General features: G+C 50.6%; 1 protein-coding gene across 2 annotated transcripts; it reads left to right on the forward strand.

The window, feature by feature from the left end:
* Nucleotides 1-9,866: 9,866 nt before the first annotated feature.
* On the forward strand, nt 9,867-24,786 carry TOB2 (transducer of ERBB2, 2). 2 transcript variants are annotated; one of them, XM_033233813.1, is made up of 2 exons: nt 9,867-12,344; nt 20,882-24,786. In XM_033233813.1, the coding sequence occupies exon 2, from the start codon at nt 20,944-20,946 to the stop codon at nt 21,976-21,978; it is 1,035 nt and encodes a 344-aa protein (XP_033089704.1). In that variant the 5' UTR covers nt 9,867-12,344; nt 20,882-20,943; the 3' UTR covers nt 21,979-24,786. The 2 variants fall into 2 exon arrangements, with proteins under 2 accessions (XP_033089704.1, XP_033089703.1); XM_033233812.1 differs by having other exon boundaries at nt 9,867-12,340.
* The last annotated feature ends 631 nt before the right edge of the window (nt 24,787-25,417 follow it).

A 25,417-nucleotide genomic window follows, 5' to 3' on the forward strand; every position in this document is an offset into this window, starting at 1 on the left:
ATTTTACTCAGCTAACTCCTACTCCCTTCTGACCTTAGCCAAATATTTCCTCAAAGATGCCTCTCTGGACCCTTAATCTAAGTTCCCCTGGTACTCCCACATAGCATCATGTTTTTTCTGTTTGGTTGGTTGGTTTTGAGACGGTGTCTCTGTCACCCAGGCTGGAGTGCAATGGCACGATCTTACCTCGCTGCAACCTCTACTTCCCAGACTCAGCAGTCCTCCCACCTCAGGCTCTGGAATGGCTGGGACTACAGGCATGCACCACCCTGCCCAGCTAGTTTTTTGTTTTTGTTTTTTTGTTTTTGAGATGGAATTTTGCACTGTCGCCCAGGCTGGAGTGTAGTGGCGCAATCTCCGCTCACTGTACCCTCTGCCTCCCAGATGCAAGCGATTCTCCTGCCCCAGCCTCTCTAGTAGCTGGGATTACAGGCGCCTGCCACCATGCCCGACTAATTTTTTTGTATTTTTAGTACAGATGGGGTTTCACTATGTTGGCTAGGCTGCTCTTGAACTCCTGGCCTCCCAAAGTGCTGGGATTACAGGCATGAGCCACCAAGCCCGGCCTGTTTTTTGTAATTTTTATAGAGACAAGATCTCGCTGTGTTGCCCAGACTGGTCTCAAACTCCTGGATTCAAGTTACCCTCCTGCCTTGGCCTCCCCAAGTGCTGTGAATACAGGCATGAGCCACCACACCCAACCCTATGTGTTTTCTTAGCATTTGGTGATTAGTGAAAGTAACCTACGACTGTGTCTACAGAGCAGGAAGCAAGTTTGTTTTGCCCAGTAGGTAGCAGGTAGGTGTTTAGTATTGAATGAATACTTAAAGTCAAGGAAACTGGATAATAAACTGGGCTTTGATATGTCGGAACCTACAGGCAAAGGGTGCAGTAGGCAAATAAAGGCATTTGTTGGGGGCGTCAACTTAAGCAAAGACAGTCGTGAACAGGGCGCTATGTATTGATTGATTCTGATACGGTCTCACTTTGTCTCCCAACCTGGAGTGCAGTGGCATGAACACGGCTCACTGCAGCCTCAACCCCCAGGGCTCAAACAGTCCTCCCAACTCAGCCTCCTGAGTAGCTAGGAGGTGGGAACCAACATGCCTGGCTTTTGTGGGGTTTTTGTTTTTTTTTTTTTTTTTTGTATTTTTTGTAGAGACAGAGTTTCACCATATTGACCAGACTGGTCTCGAACTCCTAAGGTCAAGCGATCCGCCTGCCTTGGCCTTCCAAAGTGTTAGGATTATAGGCATGAGCCACTACCCCCAGCCTAGGGTGATGTGTTTAGGGAGCTCTGAGCAATTCTAATGAATCAGTGAGGTGATTGCTATGTTTTGAATGTTTGTCCCCTCCAAAACTCATGTTAAAACTTGATCCCCAGTGTGGCAGTGTTCAGAAGTGGGACCTTTGGGAAATGATTGGGTCATGAGGGCTCTGCCCGCATGAGGGGATTCATCCTTTCACTGTTTTTGTTTTGTTTTGTTGAGACAGAGTCTGTCACCCAGGCTGGAGTGCAGTGGCGTGATCTCAGCTCACTGTAACCTCCACCTCCCAGGTTCAAGTGATTTCCCTACCTCAGCCTCCTGAGTAGCTGGGACTATAGGCACATGCCACCATGCCCAGCTAATTTTTTTTTTTTTTTTTTTTTTTTGAGACGGAGTCTCACTCTGTTGCCCAGGCTGGAGTGCAGTGGCCAGATCTCAGCTCACTGCAAGCTCCGCCCCCCGGGTTTACGCCATTCTCCTGCCTCAGCCTCCTGAGTAACTGAGACTACAGGCGCCCGCCACCTCGCCCGGCTAGTTTTTTGTATTTTTTTTTTAGTAGAGACGGAGTTTCACCGTGTTAGCCAGGATGGTCTCGATCTCCTGACCTTGTGATCTGCCCGTCTCGGCCTCCCAAAGTGCTGGGATTACAGGGTTGAGCCATCGCGCCCGGCCCGCCCAGCTAATTTTTGTGTCCACCACCATGCCTGGCTAATTTTTGTAATTTTAGTAGTGACGGGGTTTCACCATATTAACCAGTCTGGTCTTGAACTCCTGACCTCAAACAATCCACTCACTTCAACATGTATTCACCATTACAGCATGAGCCAACGCACCTGGCCCATCCTTTCACTGTTAATGGATTAATGGGTTCTCATAGAAATGGGACCAATAGCTTTTATTTATTTATTTATTTATTGAGAGGACTCTCGCTCTGTCACCCAGGCTGGAGTGCAGTGGTGCGAACTCGGCTCACTGCAAGCTCCACCTCCCGGGTTCACGTCATTCTCCTGCCCCAGCTTCCCGAGTAGCTGGGACTACAGGTGCCCGCCATCATGCCTGGCTAATTTTTTTGTATTTTTTAGTAGAGACGGGGTTTCACCGTGTTAGCCAGGATGGTTTCGATCTCCTGACCTCATGATCCGCCCACCTCAGCCTCCCAAAGTGCTGGGACTGCAGGTGTGAGCCACCACACCCGGGCGGGACCGATAGCTTTATAAGAGGAGAAACTGAGCCAGCACTCTCAGCCCCTTTGCCATGTGATGCCCTGTGCCACTTTGGGACTCTGCAGAGAAGGTCCCAGCGAGAATGCTCTCATTAAATGTACCCCCTCAACCTGGGACTTCCCAGCCTCCAGAACTATAAGAGATACATTTCTCTCTTTATAAATAACATAGTTTCAGGTATTACAAGCAAAAGAAAACTGACTAAGGTGTGGTAGGTCAAAAGAGGTAGAGAGACCAGTTCATTTTCAGACTGTAATTAGAATGTGCAAAAAAGCCCTAGTCAAGAATAAAAAACAGGCCAGGTGTGGTGGTTCATGCTTGTAATCCCAGCACTTTGGGAGGCTGAGGCAGACAGATTACCTGAGGTCGGGAGTTCAAGATGAGCCTGACCAACATGGAGAAACCCCGTCTCTACTAAAATTACAAAAATTAGCCGGGCATGGTGGTGCATGCCTGTAATCCCAGTACTTTGGGAGCCCAGGAGCTTATGACTAGTCAAGGCAACATAGTTGAGGCCCCCATCCCTACAAAAAAAAAAATTTTTTTTTTTTTTGAGACAGAGTCTCACTGTCACCCAGGCTGGAGTACAGTGGCATGGTCTCAGCTCACTGCAACCTCTGCCTCCTGGGTTCAAGCGGTTCTCCTACCTCAGCCTCCCAAGTAGCTGGGACTACAGGCGTGTGCCACCACACCCAGCTAATTTTTTTTTTTTTTTTTTTTTTTAGACGAAGTCTTGCTCTTGTCGCCCAGGCTGAAGTGCAATGGCACGATCTCAGCTCGCTGCAACCTCTGCCTCCCAGGTTCAAGCGATTCTCCTTCCTCAGCCTCCCGAGTAGCTGAGATTACAGGCGCCTGCCACCATACCCGGCTAATTTTTGTATTTTTAGTAGAGACGGGCTTTCACCATGTTGGTCAGGCTGGTCTCAAACGCCTAACCTCAGGCAATCCACCTGCCTCGGCTTCCCAAAGTGCTGGGATTACAGGCGTGAGCCACTGTGCCCGGCCTAATTTTTGTATTTTTAGTAGACATGGGGTTTCACTATGTTGGCCAGGCTGGTCTTGAACTCCTGGCCTCGTGATCCACCTGCCTTGGTCTCCCAAAGTACTGGGATTACAAGCATGAGCCACCGTGCCCAGCCTAAAAAAAATTTTTTTTAATTAGCCAGATGTGGTACCATGTGCATATAGCCCTAGCTACTTGGGAAGCTTAGGTGGATCACTTGAGTCCAGGAGATCAAGGTTACAGTGAGCTACGATGGCACCACTACACTCTAGCCTGAGTGACAGAATGAAACCTTGTCTATAACAGGAAAAAAAAAAAAAATTTAACAAAGATTTTTGGTCAGGCATAGCAGCTCACGCCTGTAATCCCAGCACTTTGGGAGGCCGAGGTTGGTGGATCACCTGAGGTCAGGAGACGTTTCAGACCAGCCTGACCAACATGGTGAAACCCCATCTCTACTAAAAATATAAAATTTAGATGGGTGTGGTGGCAAATGCCTGTAATCCCAGCTACTCCGGAGGCTGAGGCAGGCGAATCACTTGAACCCAACCGAGAGGCTGAGGTTGTAGTGAGGCAAGATCATGCCACTGCACTCCAGTCAGGGCAACAGAACAACTGTCTCAAAAAAAAAAAAAAAAAAATTTAGCCGTGTGTGGTGGTGAAAGCCTGTAATCCCAGCTATTCCGGAGGCTGAGGCAGGAGAATCACTAGAACATGGGAGTCAGAGGTTGCAGTGAGCAGAGATCAGGCCACTACACTCCAGCCTGGGCAATAAGAGCGACTCTGTATCAAAACAAACAATTTAAGTTACTTATTAACCACTTTGGTCCACATGACATCTTGTAACTATAGATGTTTCAAAAACTATTCCTTTGTTTCATCAAAACATCACCTTAACTGCACTCCATCAGCCTCTGTGTATATAAGATTAATGCCCTGTAGCATCTCAAATCAGCAGTTCAGTCAGTCAAGTGAATTCCACTGAAATCTGCTCCTCTGTCAATTTCATAATCCCATTCTTGGTTTGTTTGCTTTTTTTTTTTTTTTTTTTGGGAGATGAAATCTTTCTCCATTGCCCAAGCTGGACTCCAGTGGCGCGATCTCAGCTCACTGCAATTTCTGCCTCCCGGATTCAAGCGATTCTCCTGTCTTGGCCTCCCAAGTAGCTGGAACTACAGGCATGGGCCACCATGCCCAGCCAATTTTTTTTGTATTTTAGTGGAGACAGGGTTTCACCATGTTGCCCACACTAGTCTCAAACTCCTGAACCACGGCCTCCCAAAGTGCTAGGATTATAGGCTTTTTTGTTTTTGTTTTTTGAGATGGAGTTTTGCTCTGTCGCCCAGGCTGGAGTGCAGTAACAGGATCTTGGCTCACTGCAACCTCCACCTCCTGGATTCAAGAGATTCTCCTGCCTCAACCTCCCGAGTAGCTGGAATTACAGGCGCGTGCCACCATGCCTGGCCAATTTTTGTGTTTTTAGTAGAGACAGCACTCGGCCTCCCAAAGTGCTGGGATTGCAGGCGTGAACCACCTCGCCCAGCTTTTTTTTTTTTTTTTTTTTTTTACAGAATCTTGCTGTGTCGCCCAGGCTGGAATGCAGTGACTCAATCTCAGCTCACTGCAACCTCCGTCTCTTGAGTTGAAGCAATTCTCCAGCCTCAGCCTCCTGAGTAGCTGGGATTACAGGCATGTGCCACCACGCCCAGCTGATTTTTGTATTTTTAGTAGAGACGGGTTTCCCCATGTTGGCAAGGCTAGTCTCAAACCCCTGACCTCAGGTGATTCCCCAGCCTTGGCCTCTCGAAGTGCTGGGATTACAGGCATGAGCCACCACACCCAGCCTCCTTCCTTGACTTCTATCTGTGCTCCTCACTCCATCAGGCAGTTGAAGGGACATCCCTTGAATACTCACTACCTTTTCCATGGCTGTTTCCTTTGTTTGAAATACCTTTCTACCTTCCCATCTACTGGCCAAATGGATACCTCTTCCTTTCAAGCCCCTGACATCTCATGAAAGGTTCCAGAAGCACCATACCCCACAACAATTTCTGTCATTTGCATTATTTTCATGTCTAGTACCTACATACAACAGAAACAAAGGTTTCATGAAACAATATTACTGTGCGTGCTAGAATCTGATATTTTCTTTTTTTTTTTGAAACAGGGTCTCGGCCGGGCGCGGTGGCTCAAGCCTGTAATCCCAGCACTTTGGGAGGCCGAGATGGGTGGATCACGAGGTCAGGAGATCGAGACCATCCTGGCTAACACGGTGAAACCCTGTCTCTACTAAAAAATACAAAAAAAAAACTAGCCGGGCGAGGTGGCGGGCGCCTGTAGTCCCAGCTACTCGGAAGGCTGAGGCAGGAGAATGGCGTAAACCTGGGAGGTGGAGCTTGCAGTGAGCTGAGATCTGGCCACTGCACTCCAGCCTGGGCCACAGAGCGAAACTCCGTCTCAAAAAAAAAAAAAAAAAAAAAAAAAAAAAAAAGAAACAGGGTCTCGGTCACCCAGGCTGGAGTGCAGTGGCACGATCTCAGCTCCCTGCAAACTCCACCTCCTGGGTTCAAGCGATTCTCCTGCCTCAACCTCCTGTGTACCTGGGACTACAGGCGCCCAATACCACGCTCAGTTAATTTTTGTATTTTTAGTAGAGATGGGGTTTTACCATATTGGCCTGGCTGGTCTTGAACTCCTGACCTTGTGATCCACCTGCCTCGGCTTCCCAAAGTGCTGAAATTATACACGTGAGCCACTGCAGCTGGCCTGATATTTTCATTTTCTTTCATTCTATTCTAAAATTCCTGGCTGAAATCCATTCAACTGGGTTTTGTTTTGTTTTTCTTTTGAGATGGAGTTTCGTTCTTTTGCCCAGGCTGGAGTGTAGTGCCGTGATCTTGGCTCACTGGAAACTCTGCCTTCAGGTTTCAAGTGATTCTCCTGCTTCAGCCTCCCTAGTAGCTGGAATTACAGGTGCCTGCCACCACGCTAATTTTTATATTTTTAGTAGAGATGGTGTTTCATCATGTTGGCCAGGCGGGTCTCCAACTCCTGACCTCATGATCTGCCTGCCTTGGCCTCCCAAAGTGCTGAGATTACAGGCATAAGCCACCGTGCCTGGCCTAAACTGGGTAATTTTATGACCCCCACTAATGGATGACAACCTCAAGTTTTAAAACAACTAGAAGAGGGGCTCGGTGGGGGGGGGCGGGGGGGATAAAAATAAAATCAACTAGGCCAGGTGCGGTGGCTTACACCTGTAATCCTAGCAATTTGGGAGGTGGTAGGATTACTTGAGGCCAAGAGTTCAAGACCAGACTGGCCAACAAACCTAGCAAAACCCTGTCTCTATTAAAAAACAACAGCAACAACTAACTAGACCATAAATAAGATCCTTGAGTTCCCTTTGCCTCTCCTTCCACCCAGGGCATACAATATGCAACCTCTGCAACAATTACTTGCTAAATTAAACTGAAAAAGGGGTCACAAACTCAGGAGTCTGGGTGAGTAATATCATTGATTGAAAAGGGAGGGGTAAAAGAAGAATAGCCCAAATGTGATGATAAATGGTATGTGACCCTCAGCCTCTGTGTCTGGGACACAATAGGGAAGTGGTGGGGACCTTAGGCAACCAAAGAACACAAGCCCTGTCTAAAGGAGACAGCTGCTATTCAACTCCAGACAATTGCTGCCAGTTTGAATGCCCAGTGTTGCCAGATATTTTGAATTTAGGACAAGTGGCAATTTAAGATATTTTTGTACAATATCCCAAATTTTCAATATCGGCAACTCACTTTTAAAACCATAATATGTCAGTATATGCCAAGAAAATACATCTGCCAGATGTGGACCTTGGCCTGCCAATTAGCAGCTTCTAAATTAAAATTAACTTCCTAGGGAATCAAACTGAACTGACTAAATTTCAAAGAGACTATGTGTCACTCTATTCTGACCTGTAGCTTTATTATTTTTTTTTCTTTGAGATGGAGTCTTGCTCTGTCACCAGACTGGAGTGCAGTGACAGGATCTCGGCTCACTGCAACCTCCGCCTCATGGGTTCAAGCAATTCCCCTGCCTCAGCCTCAGGCGCATACCACCATGCCTGGCTAATTGTTTGTATTTTAGTAGAGAAGGGTTGTTTTTTTTTTTTTTGAGACAGAGTCCCACTTTGTTGCCCAGGCCGGAGTGCAATCGTGCAGTCTCAGCTCACTGCAACCTCTGACTCCCGGGTTCAAGCAATTATCTTGTCTCAGCCTCCTGAGTAGCTGGGATTACAGGCAACCGCCACCATGCTCAGCTTTTTTTTTTTTTTGTATTTTTAATAGAGACGGTGTTTCACCATGTTGGCCAGGCTGGTCTCAAACTCGTGACCTCAGATGATCTGTCTGCCTTGGCCTCTCAAAGTCCTGGGATTAGAGGCGTGAGCTACGGTGCCCAGCCTGTAGAGACGGGGTTTCACTACATTGGCCAGGATGTTCTCAATCTCCTGATCTTGTGATCCACCCGCCTTGGCCTCCCAGAGTCCTGGGATTACAGGTGTGAGCCACCAGGCGCCTGTAGCGTTTTTTTGGATTTTTTTGAGACGGAGTTTCGCTCTTGTTGCGCAGGCTGGAGTGCAATGGTGTGATCTCAGCTAACTGCAACCTCTGCCTCCCAGGTTCAAGCAATTCTCCTACCTCAGCCTCCCTAGTAGCTGGGATTACAGGCATGTGCCACCATGCCTGGCTAATTTTGTATTTTTAGTAGAGACGGTGTTTCTCCATGTTGGTCAGGTTGGTCTCAAGCTCGTGACCTCAGGTGATCTGCCTGCCTCGGCCCCCCAAAGTACTGGGGTTACAGGCATAAGCCACCGCACCCAGCCAGACCTGTAGCTTTTTAATTGTAGTTTGAAGCAAGGATATAGAAGGAAAAGATTCTTTGCCTTGCCTGGAATTTTCCTGTCTTAAGAGACTCTGATTATTTCCACCTGTTCCCAGTCACTCAGTTCCTTATCAGCTCTGTCCAGAGGGGCCTGTTGAGACCACCAAAGCTAAAATGTTACTTTCTTTGAACACTGCATTTTAGCATCTTAGCAAGACAGGTTTACTTACCTTGTTTACTAGACTTCACAGTATTGGTGAATATATAAAAAATCATTTGTCGGCTGGGCATGGTGGCTTATGCCTGTAATCCAAGCACTTCGGGAAGCCAAGTGCTTGAGGTTAGAAGTTCGAGACCAGCCTGACCAACATGGTGAAACCCCGACCCTACTAAAAATACAAAAATTAGCCAGGTGTGGTGGTACATGCCTCTAATCCCAGCTACTCAGGAGGCTGAGGCAGGACAATCACTTGAAACCAGGAGGTGGAGGTTGCAGTGAGCTGAAATCACGTCACTGGACTCCAGCCTGAGCAACAGAGCAAGACTCTGTCTCAAAATAAATAATAAATGAACAATAAATACTTTTTTTTAAAAAAATCATTTTTCTTAAGTAGGCAACCACGCTTCCCCAAAACCAGTTTCTGTCTTTACATCTGCTGAAGAAATCAAATTGAGGAACTATTTTCTTGGATAACTTCAAAGAAACAAGATGAAATTTCTTGCCCTGGAGTGTGTACGAAAGGGTGATGCATCTATGCGAGTTAAGTGGGGCCAATTATGACCAGCCTGACTTGTCATGGCGCCACATCTTGCTTACTCTCAGACAGGGGATGTGCCCCCACCTTCTCCCTGCCTAACTTGCTTGCTCACGGAGCTCACCCTTTTGCAAGCACGGTGCATGCCTGTCAACATATGATTATTCAAAATGGGAGGGGAATCTGGAATGCCTGAGTAGGCATTCAGCTCACAATTAAGCCCTGGCAAGATGTAATCACACACTAGGAAGGAAAAAAAAAAAAAAAACTTCTTCCTCACCAAATGATAGAGACATCAGCAGTTGAGAAGGGTGGTTACCTTTTTTCCCCTCGATTTTATCTTTTCCTACTTACATGCTAACCTTTTACCCAGAGCTCCCACCAAGGAGTCTGGATTTCTCATTTCATTCTAATGCTGCTGCTGCTGCTCAGGGCTGGTATCTTTCCAGCGTTGCAGAAGAGATTCTATTAAATGCACAAACACGCAGAAATTCATGGCCTTCCTTCTAAGGGTTCAGTCCGCCCTCCCTCAGCCTGTCCGGAATGGTAGAAGACGTCTACCCTTTAACTGCTTATATATACTCCAGCTGTCCCTCCTAAGATGCCGTAGGACAACTCGCTTCAGCTCACCTTCACCTTTACCGTTGTCAGAAGTTCCACATTGGAGAGCGCACTCCATACTGAGCACAGGATATGCAGGATATGCAGAGGCAATTTGGCCCAAACACTAAACTTTAAGAATAGCAACGATTTGAGCCAGGCTTTACATACAGCATCATATTTAATCCCCTACACGAGCTCCATTTTATAGATGAGGAAACTGAGGTTTGGTGATGTCAAGCGTTTTGCATTAAATCAAGATCACACAGTAGGTAGCAAAACTGGGATGTAAACCCACCTAGTTTCATGGCTGCCTTAATGACTACAAATACCAGCATCCCTTGCCTTGCCCGCGGGCGCAAACGCACACTCTCAAAGGCCCAGTCTTAGCGGCTGGATCCTAAACCCAATCAGACACCGCTTCTCCCTTTCCCCCGACCAATGGGAAGGCTGTTGCTAACACGCCTGCTATATTTTTAGCTTTCAGTGCTCTGGGAGCGTGTGGGTCGGCTGAGCCTCTCTGCCTGGTGGAAGATCTAGGGAAAAAGAGAGAAGGGAAGGGTAGGAGGAAAGGGAGGGTGCAGCGGGGCTGTGCGGGAGGGGGCGTGTTTGTGACGCTGTCACTCGCTGACGCACAAAGCAAGTAGTCCCTGGAGGTGCCCCCGGGGTTGCGGCGCTCAGAAGTGTGGGGGATGGGGGGCGCTCAGGCTCCCTCCCGCCTCCCTGTCCCGGTGGAGTTTGCCCTCCAGCCCGGCATGTCTCTGTTGCATTCAGGGAAAGCGCATTTAAACCCCCCACGCTACCGGTGCTCTCCGCCCTTGCCAAAAAAAGCGATCAAGAAAAAAAAAAGCAAACTGGAAACTTTCGGATCTCGCCACCCAACGTGGGGTTGGCGGCTGCTGCTGGGCCGGAACTGTCTGGCATGACAAAAAAGGTGGGGGCGGGAGGGGAGAACTGGGAAATGGGCGATCTAAGGAGGGACAGGGGAGAAGACCTCACTCATAGTCCCCCGGTGGCTCCAGACTGCATCTTCCGGCACTCCTGTCCGCCTGTGACAGCAGAAGACGACCCTCCCTATCCTTGGTTCTGTGTCCCGCACAGTCACAAAGAGGCAGAGCAGCCCGCGTGGCCAGAGCCGGGGCAGGGGGCCTCAGAGCGCGGGACTGGCGCGCCCGGTCCCGGGTTCGCGGAGCCTTGCTCCGCCGCTCGAGGGGCCGTAGTGGGTGCGAGCCTTGCGCCCGTTGCACGGTCAGGGACTATCCCACGCCGGCGGGACTGTGACTAGAAGAAATGGGGTTCTCCCGCGTGCCCCACACTGGGGTCGCTGGCCAGAGAGAGCAAACAAGAGTTGGGAGGGGAGCTGCGCCCGCGCGCCCTCGCAGAGCCGGAGCCAGAGACGGTGAGGGGAAGGTCCATTGTGGCGCTCGGCTCGTTTCATGGCCGGCAGCCTCATCCTCGCCTCCTCTTACTCCCGCACAGCGTGGCCCAGGCCCCAGAGTCCCCCTCGCCTTTCTTTCGACGTTGAGTCCCCCGAGGAAGCACAAGGGGCTCGGAAGACTCAGGCCTGCCCGAAACGAGTCCGAAACGTTTCCGGAGCCCGCGTCGTCCTCTCGGCTGCCTCTCCCGCAGAGGCCGTAACTGGGGCGATGGGATCGCCGTGGACACGGCCAGACGCTCGCAGCAGGAAGGAAGGCCCGGGGAAACGGCTCGGGCAAACGTCCGGACCCTGGGCGCCGAGGCAGGTGCAGGGCGGACGACTCAGCAGGGGGTTCCAGAGGGCAAGGCGACGCCCTCCCCTCCCCGCGATACTCGTCCCCCAAACACAACTAAAGGGAGAGTGCACTGTGCTCGGCCCGTGAGCAACCCGGCCCCAGGTCGCCCCCAGCCCTCACGTTGCCCTCCTGGAGAACACCTACACGATGCGCACAAGTTCAGAGAGTGGTATGGGAATGAAGGAAAGGAGTGCGGCGCGGCGCTGTGACGGGGAGGGGACGGAGGGGAGCTGCACGCAACACCTGCGAGCACAGAAGGGCCTGGGAGCTGGTCCGCGCAGCGCCAGCGAGCTGAGGCGCGGGGCTGGCTGGGAAGTAGTCCCGGCCGGGCCCCGGCCCCGCCCCTGCAGGGCGGAGGGACGCATCACGCAGGGGTGGGGAAGCCGGATCCGTGCGCAGGGTTGCTAAGGGTGAAACTTTTCATTGACTTTGCTCACTTCGGGCCGGGGCGCGGGAAGGTGCGGGTTGTTGGCGGAGGCAAGTCAGTGGCTCGGGCGACGCGGGGCCAGAAGGGCAGGACCGCCCGCCGGCGACAGCCCAGACCGTCTTCCGTTCCGCGACACGAACCACCCTCCGGTCCGCCATCCCCGCGTCGTCGCCGCTGGTCCGCCCGCTCGCCCGCCCTCCGGCCCCCAGCCGCGGAGCCCGACCTCCTAAGAGCTGAAAGAAATTCTTGAGAGTCATAGTCCATAGCCCCCTGCTTCGTCCCCAACCCTCAACGACGAAAAGGACTTCGGCCCCCCGGCCCAGCGGCGCCCGGGAAGGAAGGGAGAGCGACCTCCGCCCCGTGCTCAGGACCACCCTGGAGGGAGAAGCCGCCCTGCGGCCGGCAGAGCGCCCCGCCGCCGCGGAGACCCGAGTGAGTGAGTTAGGGGGTGTGCGGGCGGGGGGCCCGCCCCGAGACCCAGCCGGCCGGACTGCCTCTCCCACCCCGCCCCACTCACGCTTTGCTGGATTCTCCACGTTGCTGCCGCTCCCTCCCGTCTGGCCAGCATTTTCTTTCGCCATCCAGCTTCCCTCTAGATCCCACTTTCCCCTGCTCCTCTTCTCACGCCATCTCTGCTCCTGGGGTGCCCAAGAGCTCCCTTTTCTCCCAGTTCCAAGAGTGGCCCTTTCCTGGGTGGGGTGCATTTCCTCCCTTCCCCGCCTCCCCCAGTTCTTTATATCCCAGCTACTCGCTAGCTCTTCCTTGTTCTTCAAAGAAACATAACTCCCCCCACCGTTAAATAAATCCGAGGAAGGAAGGGGATCCAGGCCTTGTTTTTCTGCTTCTTTTCCCGTGTGCAGGGAAGGGGGGTGGTAATTGTTAATAGGCTCTATTTCTGGCACTGTGGAGCCTGAAGGGTGGAGGTTGGACACCCCCTTTGGCGAGGGGACAGGTCAGTGGAGATTGTCCTTGGGCCACTGAGCCAGAGTTCACCATTTCGGCTTGAGCTCTTTATACTCTTCAGTGTTTTAATGGAAAATTGGGCAGAAAAAAGTACCCTTAGAGCAGTGCCAGTGAGTGGATTCTGCTTATCTTGGTAAGGTGCCTGCGAGGTGGGGCCCTATCCCCAAACTCCTTCCCCTCCTGTCCAGAGGATGAACTGTGCCCTTGACCACCAGAAATCTGGGAGGGGAAGGAGGGTGCAGAGAGGAGGCACAGCCGGCAGGCCCTCTCCCTCCCCCAGGAGAAACCAGAACCCCGCACAGCAAGCTTCAGCTTGGGACCGGTAGAGGCCAGTCTCTGGTGCTACTCCGTATCTAAACGGTCTTTTTCTCCTTCTTACCCACCCTACCCTGGGAATGGGTCCTTCAACTCTGATTTTCCGGCAGAAAAACAATCCTACTTCTTTCTTGGGCTTCTGCCCCCATTCCTCTGTGAAGCATAGGGGAAAGAAGCTTGTGTGGGAGGAAGGATTAAGGAGGTTTAACACCCAGTAGGGGAGCTTGCCGAAGATCTGGTAAGTCTGGTCGTAGAGCAGACCTTGCAATGGGAGGAGACACACAGAATTTTAGTATGAGAAGATGCTCAGGTGTCAGGTGTACAGCTTTTTCTTCTCTGCCTGGGAACCTTTTCCTATTTCCCTCTCCCGGATCTGGTTACTCAGACTTGGATTAGAAATGGGGTGAGGCTTGAGCCCTGCTGGCCTTGGCCTGGCGCCTCCCCACAGCTTGACTGGAAATTTCTTTGGCCGGGAGGACGGGAGAACTGGGTTTGATTCCTGCCTCTCCTTTCCTGGCTGTTGGGGCGCTGGAGCCGAGTCCGCTAGGCATTAAATGAAAAACACCCGTTTCCCTTTGAATCCACCGTCCATCCAGCAACCCCACACAGACCGCCCAGGCCCTGGAATTCAGATTGAGTGCGGGAAAGGGGGTCGTGACCTTATCTAAGCCAGCCCACCCTTTTCACCCAGAAAAAGCTCATTAGAAGCAGGTCCTAGTTTCAACAGTGATGGAAGGCGATGAAGGGAAAGGTGGGAAAGTTAGGCTCTCGTAAAGCCTAGAGGATGTGGTGGGGCCATACAATACGGGGAGTAGGCCTTTGGGGTAGAATCTATATGAAATGTATTAGGCGATGGGAGGGGGGCGCCGGCCCGCCACAGCGCGCATGTGCATCGGAAACTTTTCCTGAGCTCTTCGACCCTCGGTCCGCTCCCCTTACTGGGCATGCGTATTGCGGCCACTTGGGCCTTCGCAAAGTACTCAGGGAAGTGTAGTGTGCAGGGAAAGTAGGTCACTCGCTACCGCCTGTTCCGGAGGCGTTCGGGGACTACAATTCCCAGAGTGCAGAGCGCGCCCTCACCGCCGGCATCTCCACCTACGTTTGGGTTGAGTCGAGTTTTCCTGGCTTCTCAGGATCATGGAGTGCCCTAGAAAGGGTTTTCTTAGCCGAAACGGTCCTTGTAGTCAGACCTAGAGTGACCGGTCTATGTCTGGGGTAGATGATGTGAGACTGGGTGTGGTGGTGCAGTCAGTCGGCACCAGTCCTGGAAGCCTTTCAATCCACACCCGCCCGTCTGGGCCGCTGCCTCTGGGACCAGTGAGTTGGGGCGGATCCCGTGTCTTACCAAGGAGAGGAGCTGCCTGCGTTTGGCTCTCACTCCCCGGGCATCCACCCGGTCTGTGACACCTACTGGCCCTGCACGCTCAGTTGAGTCCTGTAGTCCGTCACTGTAGGACAGTTTGCACGTTTAAGACTTAGAGGTGTTTGAATATTTTTTTAGGTTTGGGGCTCAGTGGATTCCATCACCATTATCCCTCCTTTCCCTCTTTGAAACAGAATTTTCTTTCTAAAAAAATCTTCCGGCCGGGTGCTATGGCTCACGCCTGTAATCCCAACACTTTGGGAGGCTGAGGCGGGCAGCGGATCACCTGAGGTCGGGAGTTCGAGACCAGCCTGACCAACATGGAGAAAGCCCGTCTCTACTAAAAATACAAAATTAGGCGGGCGTGGTGGCGCATTCCTGTAATCCCAGTTACTCTGGAGGCTGAGGCAGGAGAATCGCTTGAACCCGGGAGGCGGAGGTTGCAGTGAGCCGAGATCACGCCCCTGCACTCCAGCGTGGGCAACAAGAGTGAAACTCCATCTCAAAAAAAAAAAAATTCTGGCTAGGCCGTGGCTCACGCCTGTAATCCCAACACTTTGGGAGGCCGAGGTGAGCGGGTCACGAGGTCAGGAGTTCGAGACCAGCCTGGCCAACATTGTGAAGCCCCGTCTCTACTAAAAATACAAAACTTAGCTGGGCGTGGTCCTGAGCGCCTGTTATCCCAGCTACTCGGGAGGCTGAGGCAGGAGAGTTGGCTGAACCCGGGAGGCGGAGGTTGCAGTGAGCCAAGATGGCGCCATTGCACTCCAACTCTGGGCTACAGAGCAAGACTCCGTCTCGGGGGCGGGCGAGGGGGAAGCCAAAAGTCTTCCTTTGCTTCTGACATTAGAGCAGGCAGGCGCGCGCGCACACACACACACACACACACACACTCCTCACATTTTTGTCAGAAGTTCTCTCTGGAATCTGCACTGACTGAAGCTTCTTTCGAGCTTCACGCCCTACTTCTTCCCTCGTCGTCTTTCTCCTAGGCACCTACTCTTTAAAACGCAAGTCAGCACAAGGGATCAGAATCCAGGTTAACTTTGCTGCTGTTAGTAAACAAGTGAGGGTAAGATTCTTAGTGAAATTGGACAGAATTTTGCTCTCATATTTGCCCTTTTTAATAGGTTGACAAAAGGGAGATTTTTATTCTTCTTGCTCCCTTTTTGGCTGTTTGTGCCTACACTGGGGTTGGAAAAGATCTTAGCGTGCTCTGCAGCCACTTAAGCGAATCCCTTTGTTCCCTTTATTGACAGGTAGTTATTTCTAAGGTTTCTAATCTTACTATAATATTATAATACATAAATATTTTATATATAAGCACTAGAATTTGTTCGTAGCTTTTTTAAAAAATGAACAAACTCCTCTGAATGGCCACTCCTATCTTTAGCTAAAGACAAGCCAGCACCAGTGCTTTAATCCTCTGTTCCATAAGCTTCTTGCAGTCAAAATTAGAGCCTGAGCTGATAGAGCAGAAAATCTCATTCTGGTTGTCCATCATTTTTATAAGGTTCCACCCCACAGCCATCTGGTCCAGCCTGTTCTCTAATTAAAGAGGCAAAGGTGGCATTATATGCTTCCTTATTTGTGCGGCAACATCACTGAGGTATAAATTGGTGTGCAGCTTTAGTTGCTTATGCTGCAGAAAATGGTTAGCTAGGCAGGGCTGATGACAGTGGTTCTATTGTATTTTGGGGTGGGAGGCTTATTTCCCAATGACTTTGGCCTGCATTTAAAATGCTCTCATTTTGAGGCCGAACTGTTCAGGAGTAGTTAACTTGAAGGCAATTATGCAGCCAGGTTTGAGGAGGCCTGGAAAGGTGTAGAAGCCCTTTGCTCTCGGTGGAATACCAAGAGGTGCATTTTAAGAGGCCATGTGGTGCCTTGGGAGAAGTATCATATGTTGACCAGTCTGTTTTAGATTTCAAAAATACTTTGGAAGCACTGTCCTTAACACCAGGTTCCATTCTAGGAACCAGTATCAACTTGCCTCACAACTTTTTTTTTTTTTTTTTTTTTGAGGCAGAATCTCACTTTGTTGTTCAGACTGGAGTGCAGTGGCGCGATCTTGGCTCACTGCAACTTCCGCCTCCCGGGTTCAAGCAATTCTCCTGCCTCAGCCTCCTGGGTAGCTGAGGTTATAGGCGCATGCCACCACACCTGGCTAATTTTTTATTTTTAGTAGAGACAAGGTTTCACCATGTTGGTCAGGCTGGTCTCTAACTCCTGACCTTGTGATCTGCCCACCTCAGGCTCACAAAGTGCTGGGATTACAGGCGTGAGCCACCATGCCCGGCTAATATTTGTGTTTTTAGTAGAGACGGGGTTTCGCCATGTTGGCCAGGCTGGTTTTGAATTCCTAGCCTCAAGTGATCCACCTGCCTCGGCCTCCCGAAGTGCTGGGATTACAGGTGTGAGCCACCGCACCTGGCTCTTCAGAACTTTTTAGTCTGCTCCTTGTTGGACACCTCTGTGGACCACGTGGCCCTTCAGACCTCTGTTCCTGAAGAAAGGCCCATGGGTCTGGTGGGCAGCTTTGCATCTGCTGATGAGCCTGATCCTTATAAACAGAAAGCCCTTTTTATTCTTTCTACTATTCTTACTTTTTTTTTTTTTTTTTGAGATAGAGTCTCGCTCTGTCACCCAGACTGGAGTGCAATGGCACCATCTCGGCTCACTGCAACCTCCGCCTCCTGGGTTCACGCCATTCTCCTGCCTCAGCCTCCCTATTAGCTGGGACTACAGGTGCCCACCACCACGCCTGGCTAATTTTTGTATTTTTATAGAGACGGAGTTTCACCGTGTTAGGCAGGATGGTCTCAATCTCCTGACCTCATGATCCGCCCGCCTCGGCCTCCCAAAGTGCTGGGATTACAGGCATGAGCCACCGTGCCCGGCCTCTAGTATTCTTACTTTTTATGCTCAAAAGAGCCCTGAATTTGATCTGTATTGATCATTAATAGACATTTGAGACTGAGGCACGTGCATCACTTGAGCGCAGGAGTTCAAGAACAGCCTGGGCAACATGGTGAAACCCCATCTCTACATAAAAATACAAAAGAAACATGAGGCCGTATGCGGTGGCTCATGCCTGTAATTCCACCGGTTTGGGAGGCTGAAGCTTGTGGATCACTTGAGGCCAGGAGTTCAAGAGCAGCCTGACCAACGTGATGAAACCCTGTGTGTACTCAAAATACAAAAATTAGCTAGGTGTGGTGGTGGATGCCTGTAATCCCAGCTACTCATTACGCTGAAGGGGGAGAATTGCTTGAACCCAGGAGGCAGAGGTTGCAGTGAGCCAAGATCACGCCACTGCACTCCAGCTTGGGTGACAGAATGAGACTCCATCTCGAAAAAAAAAAAAAAAAAAAAAAAGCCATGTGGTGGTGCACGCCTGTAGTCCCAGCTACTTGGAGGCTGAAGTGGGAGGATCACCTGAGCCCAGGGAGGTGGAGGCTGCAGTGAGCTGTGATCCTTCCACTGCACCCTAGCCTGGGTGACAGAGGGAAAAAAAAGAAAAAGAAAAACATAGACGTATGAAGAAACTTAGAGATGAAGTCTTTAAGGAAAAGGCTGGGAAAAGAGGGAAACCAGGGTGTTCTGAGTCCTGAGTGTTATTGTGGAAGGTTTGGGAGAGGCATAGTTGTGGCACCTCTGCTGAGTCCCATGTGACCGTCTCTGTTCCTCAGACCTGAAATGAGAGTTAACTAGATTTAGCCACTGTCATGCTGCTCCAGATTGACCCAGTGAGTCTTCTCTGATACATTCACCCCAGAAATCTTTTTCTGAGGATTTAGTCCCCAAAATGCCCCTTAAGGCTGTGTGTGTTGACTCATGCCTGTAATCCCAGCACTTTGGGAGACCAAGGCAGGCAAATCACTTTAGGTTAGGAGTTTGAGACCAGCCTGGCCAATATGGTGAAACCGCATCTCCACTAAAAGTACAAAAATTAGCCAGACGTGGTGGCAGGCACCTATAGTCCCAGCCACTCGGGGGGCTGAGGCATGAGAATCACTTGAACCTGGGAGGTGGAGTTTGCAGTAAGCCAAGGTCATGCCACTGCAGTCCAGCCTGGGCAATTGAATGAGACTCAGTCTCAAAATACATACATATATACATACGTACACTGCACTCCAGCCTGGGCGATAGAATGAGACCCAGTCTCAAAATATATACATACATACATACATACATACATACGGACTCAGTCTCAAAATATATACATACATACATACATACATACATACGGACTCAGTCTCAAAATATATACATACATACATACATAAAGTAAAATTAAATTAAATTAAATACCCCTTAAGAGCCATGGACCCAGGCCTGAGAATTACAGGGAAATGTGTTGGGGCAGGTGTTTAGGAAACTCAAAATCCCCAAGCCTGAAATTAGCACCTGGATACTTAAAGCTGGATCCAGAAAGGATTTGAATCAAAATCCAGCTCCGAGTCTTTCACAGGACAGAAGATGCCCTTGACAGTCCATGGAGCAGTCATGTCTCTGTTTAGCTCAGCAGCACAGCTTTGCCCAGAGGTCTGGCTCGGAACATGTTCTGGCGCTGCCTCCCCTCAGAGGGCTCTTTCAGTTCAGTTTCTCCCCCAGCATGAGCCCCGGAGCTGCTCTTTTGGAGAAAATGAGATTAGGATCACTGGCTCTCAGGACCTCACAGATCATCTTCCTGAGACATGAGGCTGGCCCAGGCCGAGGGAATAAACCTTTTTGACCTCAGTGGGATCTGGCTGTGAGAGAATCCCAAAATAACAATCTGATGTTTATCTTGGGCTGCCTTCTCTTCAGGGATCTCAAAACACTTGATAAATCTGATCTGCTGCCGAGGACAGGTGGTCAGACAGTCCCTGGGAGACTGAGTGATGATGGGTCCCTGCTGGAGGCTGCAGGGTGATGGAAAATTTCTTTCCTCTGCCACCCTCATCACTTACACTCTCACCAGAAACTTCTCTCTCCTTTTTTCTGCTTCCCTATGGCAGCCCCCAGTCAGCAGTTCCCTTGTTGGTCCACATCTCTGATTGTGACAGGTCTTGCCTTTTTCCTGGGGCTCATGCTCTTGTCTTACTCTTTTTTTGTTTTGTTTTGTTTTTTGAGACGGAGTTTCACTCTTGTCGCCCAGGCTGGAGTGCAATGGCGTGATCTCGGCTCACTGCAACCTCCGCCTCCCGGGTTCAAGTGATGCTCCTACCTCAGCCTCCTGAGTAGCTGGGATTACAGGCACGCACCACCACACTTGGCTAATTTTTTATATTTTTAGTAGAGACAGGGTTTCTCCATGTTGGTCAGCCTGGTCTCAAACTCCTGACCTCAGGTGATCCACCCGCCTCGGCCTCTCAAAGTGCTAGGATTACAGGCATGAGCCACTGCACCCGGCCGGAGTTCTTCAATCAGTTCTGCAAACCCAGACTGAGCTAGACAGCATACACACCCATGGGGCCCATGATGACAGATGGATGTGACTGGAGTCCAGGCCCCCAGTGAAAAATTGGCAGTGCTCTTTCCTGTTCAGTGACCTGTATCCCTTTTCATTTAAGGAGAACAACCAAAGATTTTAAACTTACATCTTAGTTTGTGACAGTTTGGGGGCACGACTTCACCAAGATATTGCAGAGACAGCAAGAGCCTTCTCTTCTTCACCTGATTTAGGGACTTGATTTTTTTAGTGTCATTCATACAGTGACCTGAATTCTCAAGATGGTGGAAAACACAGCTTCCCTATGTCTTTAGAATTACTTAAAAATAGTAGCTTTTTTTTTTTTTTTTTTTTTTTGAGATAGTCTCGCTCTGTCGCCAGGCTGGTGTGCAGTGGCATGATCTCGGCTCACTGCAACCTCTGCCTCCTGGGTTGAAGTGATTCTCCTGCCTCAGCCTCCCAAGTAGCTGGGACTCCAGGCGCCCGCCACCATGCCCAGCTAATTTTTGTATTTTTAGTAGAGATGGGGCTTCACTATGTTGGCCAGGATGGTCTCAATCTCTTGACCTTGTGATCTACCTGTCTCGGCCTCCCAAAGTGCTGGGCTTACAGGCATGAGCCACCATGCCCAGCCAACAGTAGCTAACTTTATCAATTACCTTTTAATTGCCAGGTACATTGTGAGGCAGTTTATATCCTTGAACTAACAACTTCATGACGGCCTCATGTTACTAATGAGGAAACTAGGGCCCACAGTCAGACATTAGCCACTGGTGGGGCAGAAATAGGCTCCTGGTTCTAGTGTGATCCAAAGTTGGTGCTTTTCTGTCTATCCTTAGCTGTTGGTCACCACCAGCTTTCTGCATATTTTCTCATGGTGCCTCTCATTTCCCAGAGCCGTCTGGAGCCCGAGGCTGTACACGTGCCCTGTGCTGATTCTCTGCCTAGGAAAGGACCATGCAGCTAGAGATCAAAGTGGCCCTGAACTTTATCATCTCCTACTTGTACAACAAGCTGCCCCGGCGCCGGGCAGACCTATTTGGGGAGGAGCTAGAGCGGCTTTTGAAAAATAAATATGAAGGCCACTGGTACCCTGAAAAACCCCTGAAGGGCTCTGGCTTCCGCTGTGTTCACATTGGGGAGATGGTGGACCCCGTGGTGGAGCTGGCCGCCAAGCGGAGTGGCCTGGCGGTGGAAGATGTGCGGGCCAATGTGCCTGAGGAGCTGAGTGTCTGGATTGATCCCTTTGAGGTGTCCTACCAGATTGGTGAGAAGGGAGCTGTGAAAGTGCTGTACCTGGATGATAGTGAGGGTTGTGGTGCCCCAGAGCTGGACAAGGAGATCAAGAGCAGCTTCAACCCTGACGCCCAGGTGTTTGTGCCCGTTGGCAGCCAGGACAGCTCCCTGTCCAACTCCCCATCACCATCCTTTGGCCAGTCACCCAGCCCTACCTTCATTCCCCGCTCCGCTCAGCCCATCACCTTCACCACTGCCTCCTTCGCTGCCACCAAATTTGGCTCCACTAAGATGAAGAAGGGTGGCGGGGCAGCAAGTGGTGGGGGTGTAGCCAGCAGTGGGGCAGGTGGCCAGCAGCCACCACAGCAGCCTCGCATGGCCCGTTCACCCACCAACAGCCTGCTGAAGCACAAGAGCCTCTCTCTGTCTATGCATTCACTGAACTTCATCACGGCCAACCCGGCCCCTCAGTCCCAGCTCTCGCCCAATGCCAAGGAGTTCGTGTACAACGGTGGTGGCTCGCCCAGCCTCTTCTTTGATGCGGCCGATGGCCAGGGCAGTGGCACCCAAGGCCCGTTTGGAGGCAGTGGGGCTGGCACCTGCAACAGCAGCAGCTTTGACATGGCCCAGGTATTTGGAGGTGGTGCCAACAGCCTCTTCCTGGAGAAGACACCCTTTGTGGAAGGCCTCAGCTACAACCTGAACACCATGCAGTATCCCAGCCAGCCGTTCCAGCCCGTGGTGCTGGCCAACTGACCGTCTACCTGCCCGTGGGGCCAGTAACACCCAAGACCACAGAAAAGAGAAAGAAAAGGCCAAAAAAAAGAGGAAAAGAAAAATGTACAAAAAGATTTTCGATCTTCTCACTCTCACTTCTAGAAAAAAGATCCAGCCCAGGCACGGAATGGGAGGGCCCCGCAAAGCACCCAAGTGTGTTTCACTCACCCCTTACCGCTCACCCACCGGCCTGTGATTCATTTGGTTGGTTTGGGTTTTATATTTCTTTTTCTTTTTTTTTTCTTACATGTAGTTTTCTATATAACATCTTTAATGAGTGGCTTCCTGTGCTAAGAATGGTCCAGATGTGAACTGCTGCTCCCTGCTCCTCCCTTCCTCCTTCACACTCCTAGTTTAGGATTGGTGTGTCCAAGCTCACAGGGAAGAAAGAGCTGCAGCTGGAGCCTGACCCTCCCTGGAACAGGGAAAGGCTGGCCCGTGTCACTGCCTCTGTCACCCAGCTATCCTCGCACTCAAAGCCATCCAACCTCAGCAGGCCTTCTCGGGCCCTGCCACCTGAATAGGTCTGACCCCAGTCCCCACTCCCTTTCAGGCTGGGCCACAGGGAGCTGCCGGCTGGCCACTTGACACCCTCCGCCTAGAGCTGATGTGTGTGACTACAGGGAGATTAGCACTTCGTCTAGTGAAACTCCTTTCATCTCTGTCCTATGGCCCCACCCCACCATTCCCTCCAGGCCCAGACCATCATCATGTGTGTGGCCTTCCTTTCCCTCATGCAGCCCCTTCTTCCCCAGGCTGGAGGTTGTGGGTAGGGAGGGGTGTGTGTGTGTGTGTGTGTGTGTGTGTGTGTGTGTGTGTGTTTGGTTTGCTGTCCTTTTTTAAAGGATTCCAAGCCATGTGAAACTTCCCTTCTGGATGTGATTCTGGGTTGCAGCAAATGCTTATTTATATGTGAGGCTGGGGAATGGGCTGGGGGTATTGGCAGTCATTTTGCAGGGCAGTGTGCATGGTGGGGTGACACCACTGTGGCTGAGCCCAAGACACTCCCAGAGGAAAACACTGCAGAAGGAACTGGTTTGCAGACTGCAGAAGGATCTGCACTTTTGTTTTTGACCAAAAAGATACTAATGTTAGCTCTGCAGGGCAGAGGGAATGCCCAAGCCCGATGCCTATGAGAAGCCCCCGGACTCCACCCTCCTGTTGTGTGACCTTAGCCCAGCGGGAGCTGCTCACCTGAGCACCCTTGGGGGTGGGCAGGGAGGCAGGGCGGAGTTTTAGAGTTAGTGTCTGTGCGGGGGCAGCCCTGAGCCTGGAGTTGAGACTTTGCGTCTCTTAGTTGGAGGTGTTGAGTGCATTTGTGCCCCTGCCTGGTTGAGAGCTTCTCGGTACCTCTTGCCACCCCTTCTCACTGCCCTGACCCAACCCCATTGGACCTTGATGCTGCGAAGAGTGGTGTCCTGACAGGGACTCGGGCTCCCACCTGATGTGTTGGATTATAGGAGAGCGCTTGCTCTCCTGCCTCTGCAGGAGAGGGCTTGTTCCTCCAACCCTAGGAGGCCAGGCAAGCATGAACAGGAGCCAAGGGATCAGCGTCATGAACTTTTTCTTCTTTGCAAAGAGGGGTACTTGGCATCAGGGTCCCATTGCCAGAAAGCACCAAAGCCCCTGGCACCCCACCCACTCCATCCTACCCAGGGACCCCAAGTAGGCAACTGCTATGGCAGTGGGTCCAGCCCAGGCCGGCACTGCCAGCCTCCTCTCCCTGCAGTGTGCACCAGCTCTACCTCCCCCAGCAGGCAATGTCCTGGCTTCTCAGCCCAGCACCATCTGTTCCCCTAGACTTCTCAGGGGCCAGCCCAGTCTGGGCCATCCTTCCCCTCATCCTCGGCTCCCACACAGGTGACAGGCCCAACAGATAACTTCTCTCTGGGAAAGGTTGGATGCTGCCTTACGTCCCCTTCTAGCCCTCCTCCCATCGCCACACACAGGCACCCACCCGCACCAGGTCAGCTTGTTTCTCACATGTAGGGAGAGAGGGGAGACCAACCCCTTTGTGTCTTTTGAAATACGAAGAAAAATGTGTGTTTAGGAGCATGACTCCAGTGCTGCGCTCTTGGGCCCAGTTCAGTCCGTCTTGTCTCAAATCTAGGCATTTTTGCTTCAATTTTATTTTTTTTAAGAAAACAAAAACAGAAATCTGCACTAATTTACCTGGTTTCGTAGGAAAACTTTTTTTTATTTTTTACATTTTTTTGGTGTCCGTTTGTATTGAATAATTTGCTACATTTGTAAAATGTAAGAGGTATATATAATATATGTATATTTCTAACGTAAAAAACATAATTTTTTTCTTTTCAAGATTTTTTCTTAAGATGAGAGAAACATATTTTTTCAGGAAAAACAAACTTTAAAAAAAAGAGGAGAATAAAACCTTTTCTCCCCTTTCCCCATCCTCTATCCCTCTTTCCCAGGAACAAATCAAAAGGTGGATTATCTTGTGAAGAATGGAAACTGTTAGTCCAGAATGATGTCTTTTTCTCAATGCAGTGAGTTATAGATTCTCTAGTTTTCTCCCTAGGGATGGGAAGGGGGCATTGAGGCAAGCCTGGAGAGGAGCCCGGGGAGCAGGGTCATGAACTTTTTTCTTTAGTGAAGGAGGAATACAATCAAGGGTTTTGTATTCAGAATGTTGTGCAATATTTTGGAATGGGACATTGGTGTGTTTAGAGATTTTAGTTTAAAAACAAAACAAGATTGATCAAATCTGTACAGTTTCTATTGTTCCAGATTTTTTAAGTTTGTATTAAAAGCATGATATATAACAGCCTTCTGCCTGCTCCTGGCTTCCTTGGTTTCTGGGGTCCCTTTTCGGATGGAGAGAATGGGAGTGGCCCAGGCCTTACAGACTCCAAGAAATGATTGGTCCTCCTTAACAGTGACAGCCTCTGATGGACATAACTGTCCTGGTGCCCCTTCTTGACCACCTATCCATCCCATCAACACAGGATACTTCATTGTGCCTGCTACACCAGATGCTTTTCTACACTGGAAACAGGTTCCACGAAGTTAGGAACCACTCCAGTTCCCTTAGCCAGTTGGTGGTGGCACCAGGGCTGGGAGCAGAGCCTGGAGAACGGGGTCCTTCATGACTCTTTAGGAATTGCCTAGTCCTGTGGTGAGGAGAGAGGGAGCAACCTCCAGCCTGCTCTAGATCTAGTACTTGATCCTTAGTACTAGATCCTTAGATGTGGGCAAGGATAACAGCTCACCTAAGCCAGGTTCCATCCAAAACCCTGGTGCTTGGATTCTCAGCCCTTTTCTGGGGCTGGACAATTCTGGAGCTGCTTTAAGAGTAAGACAGCCCAGCTCAGAGAAGGCCACCCTTCTGGCAGTGGCCGATTTCCTTAAGAGCTCTGCCATCTCCCAGTGCCCCAGGCCATATTTTCCCCTTCCCAGG

The sequence above is a fragment of the Trachypithecus francoisi genome, unplaced genomic scaffold, assembly GCF_009764315.1.
Source record: "Trachypithecus francoisi isolate TF-2019V2 unplaced genomic scaffold, Tfra_2.0 Lachesis_group14, whole genome shotgun sequence".
NCBI classification, from domain to species: Eukaryota; Metazoa; Chordata; class Mammalia; order Primates; family Cercopithecidae; genus Trachypithecus; species Trachypithecus francoisi.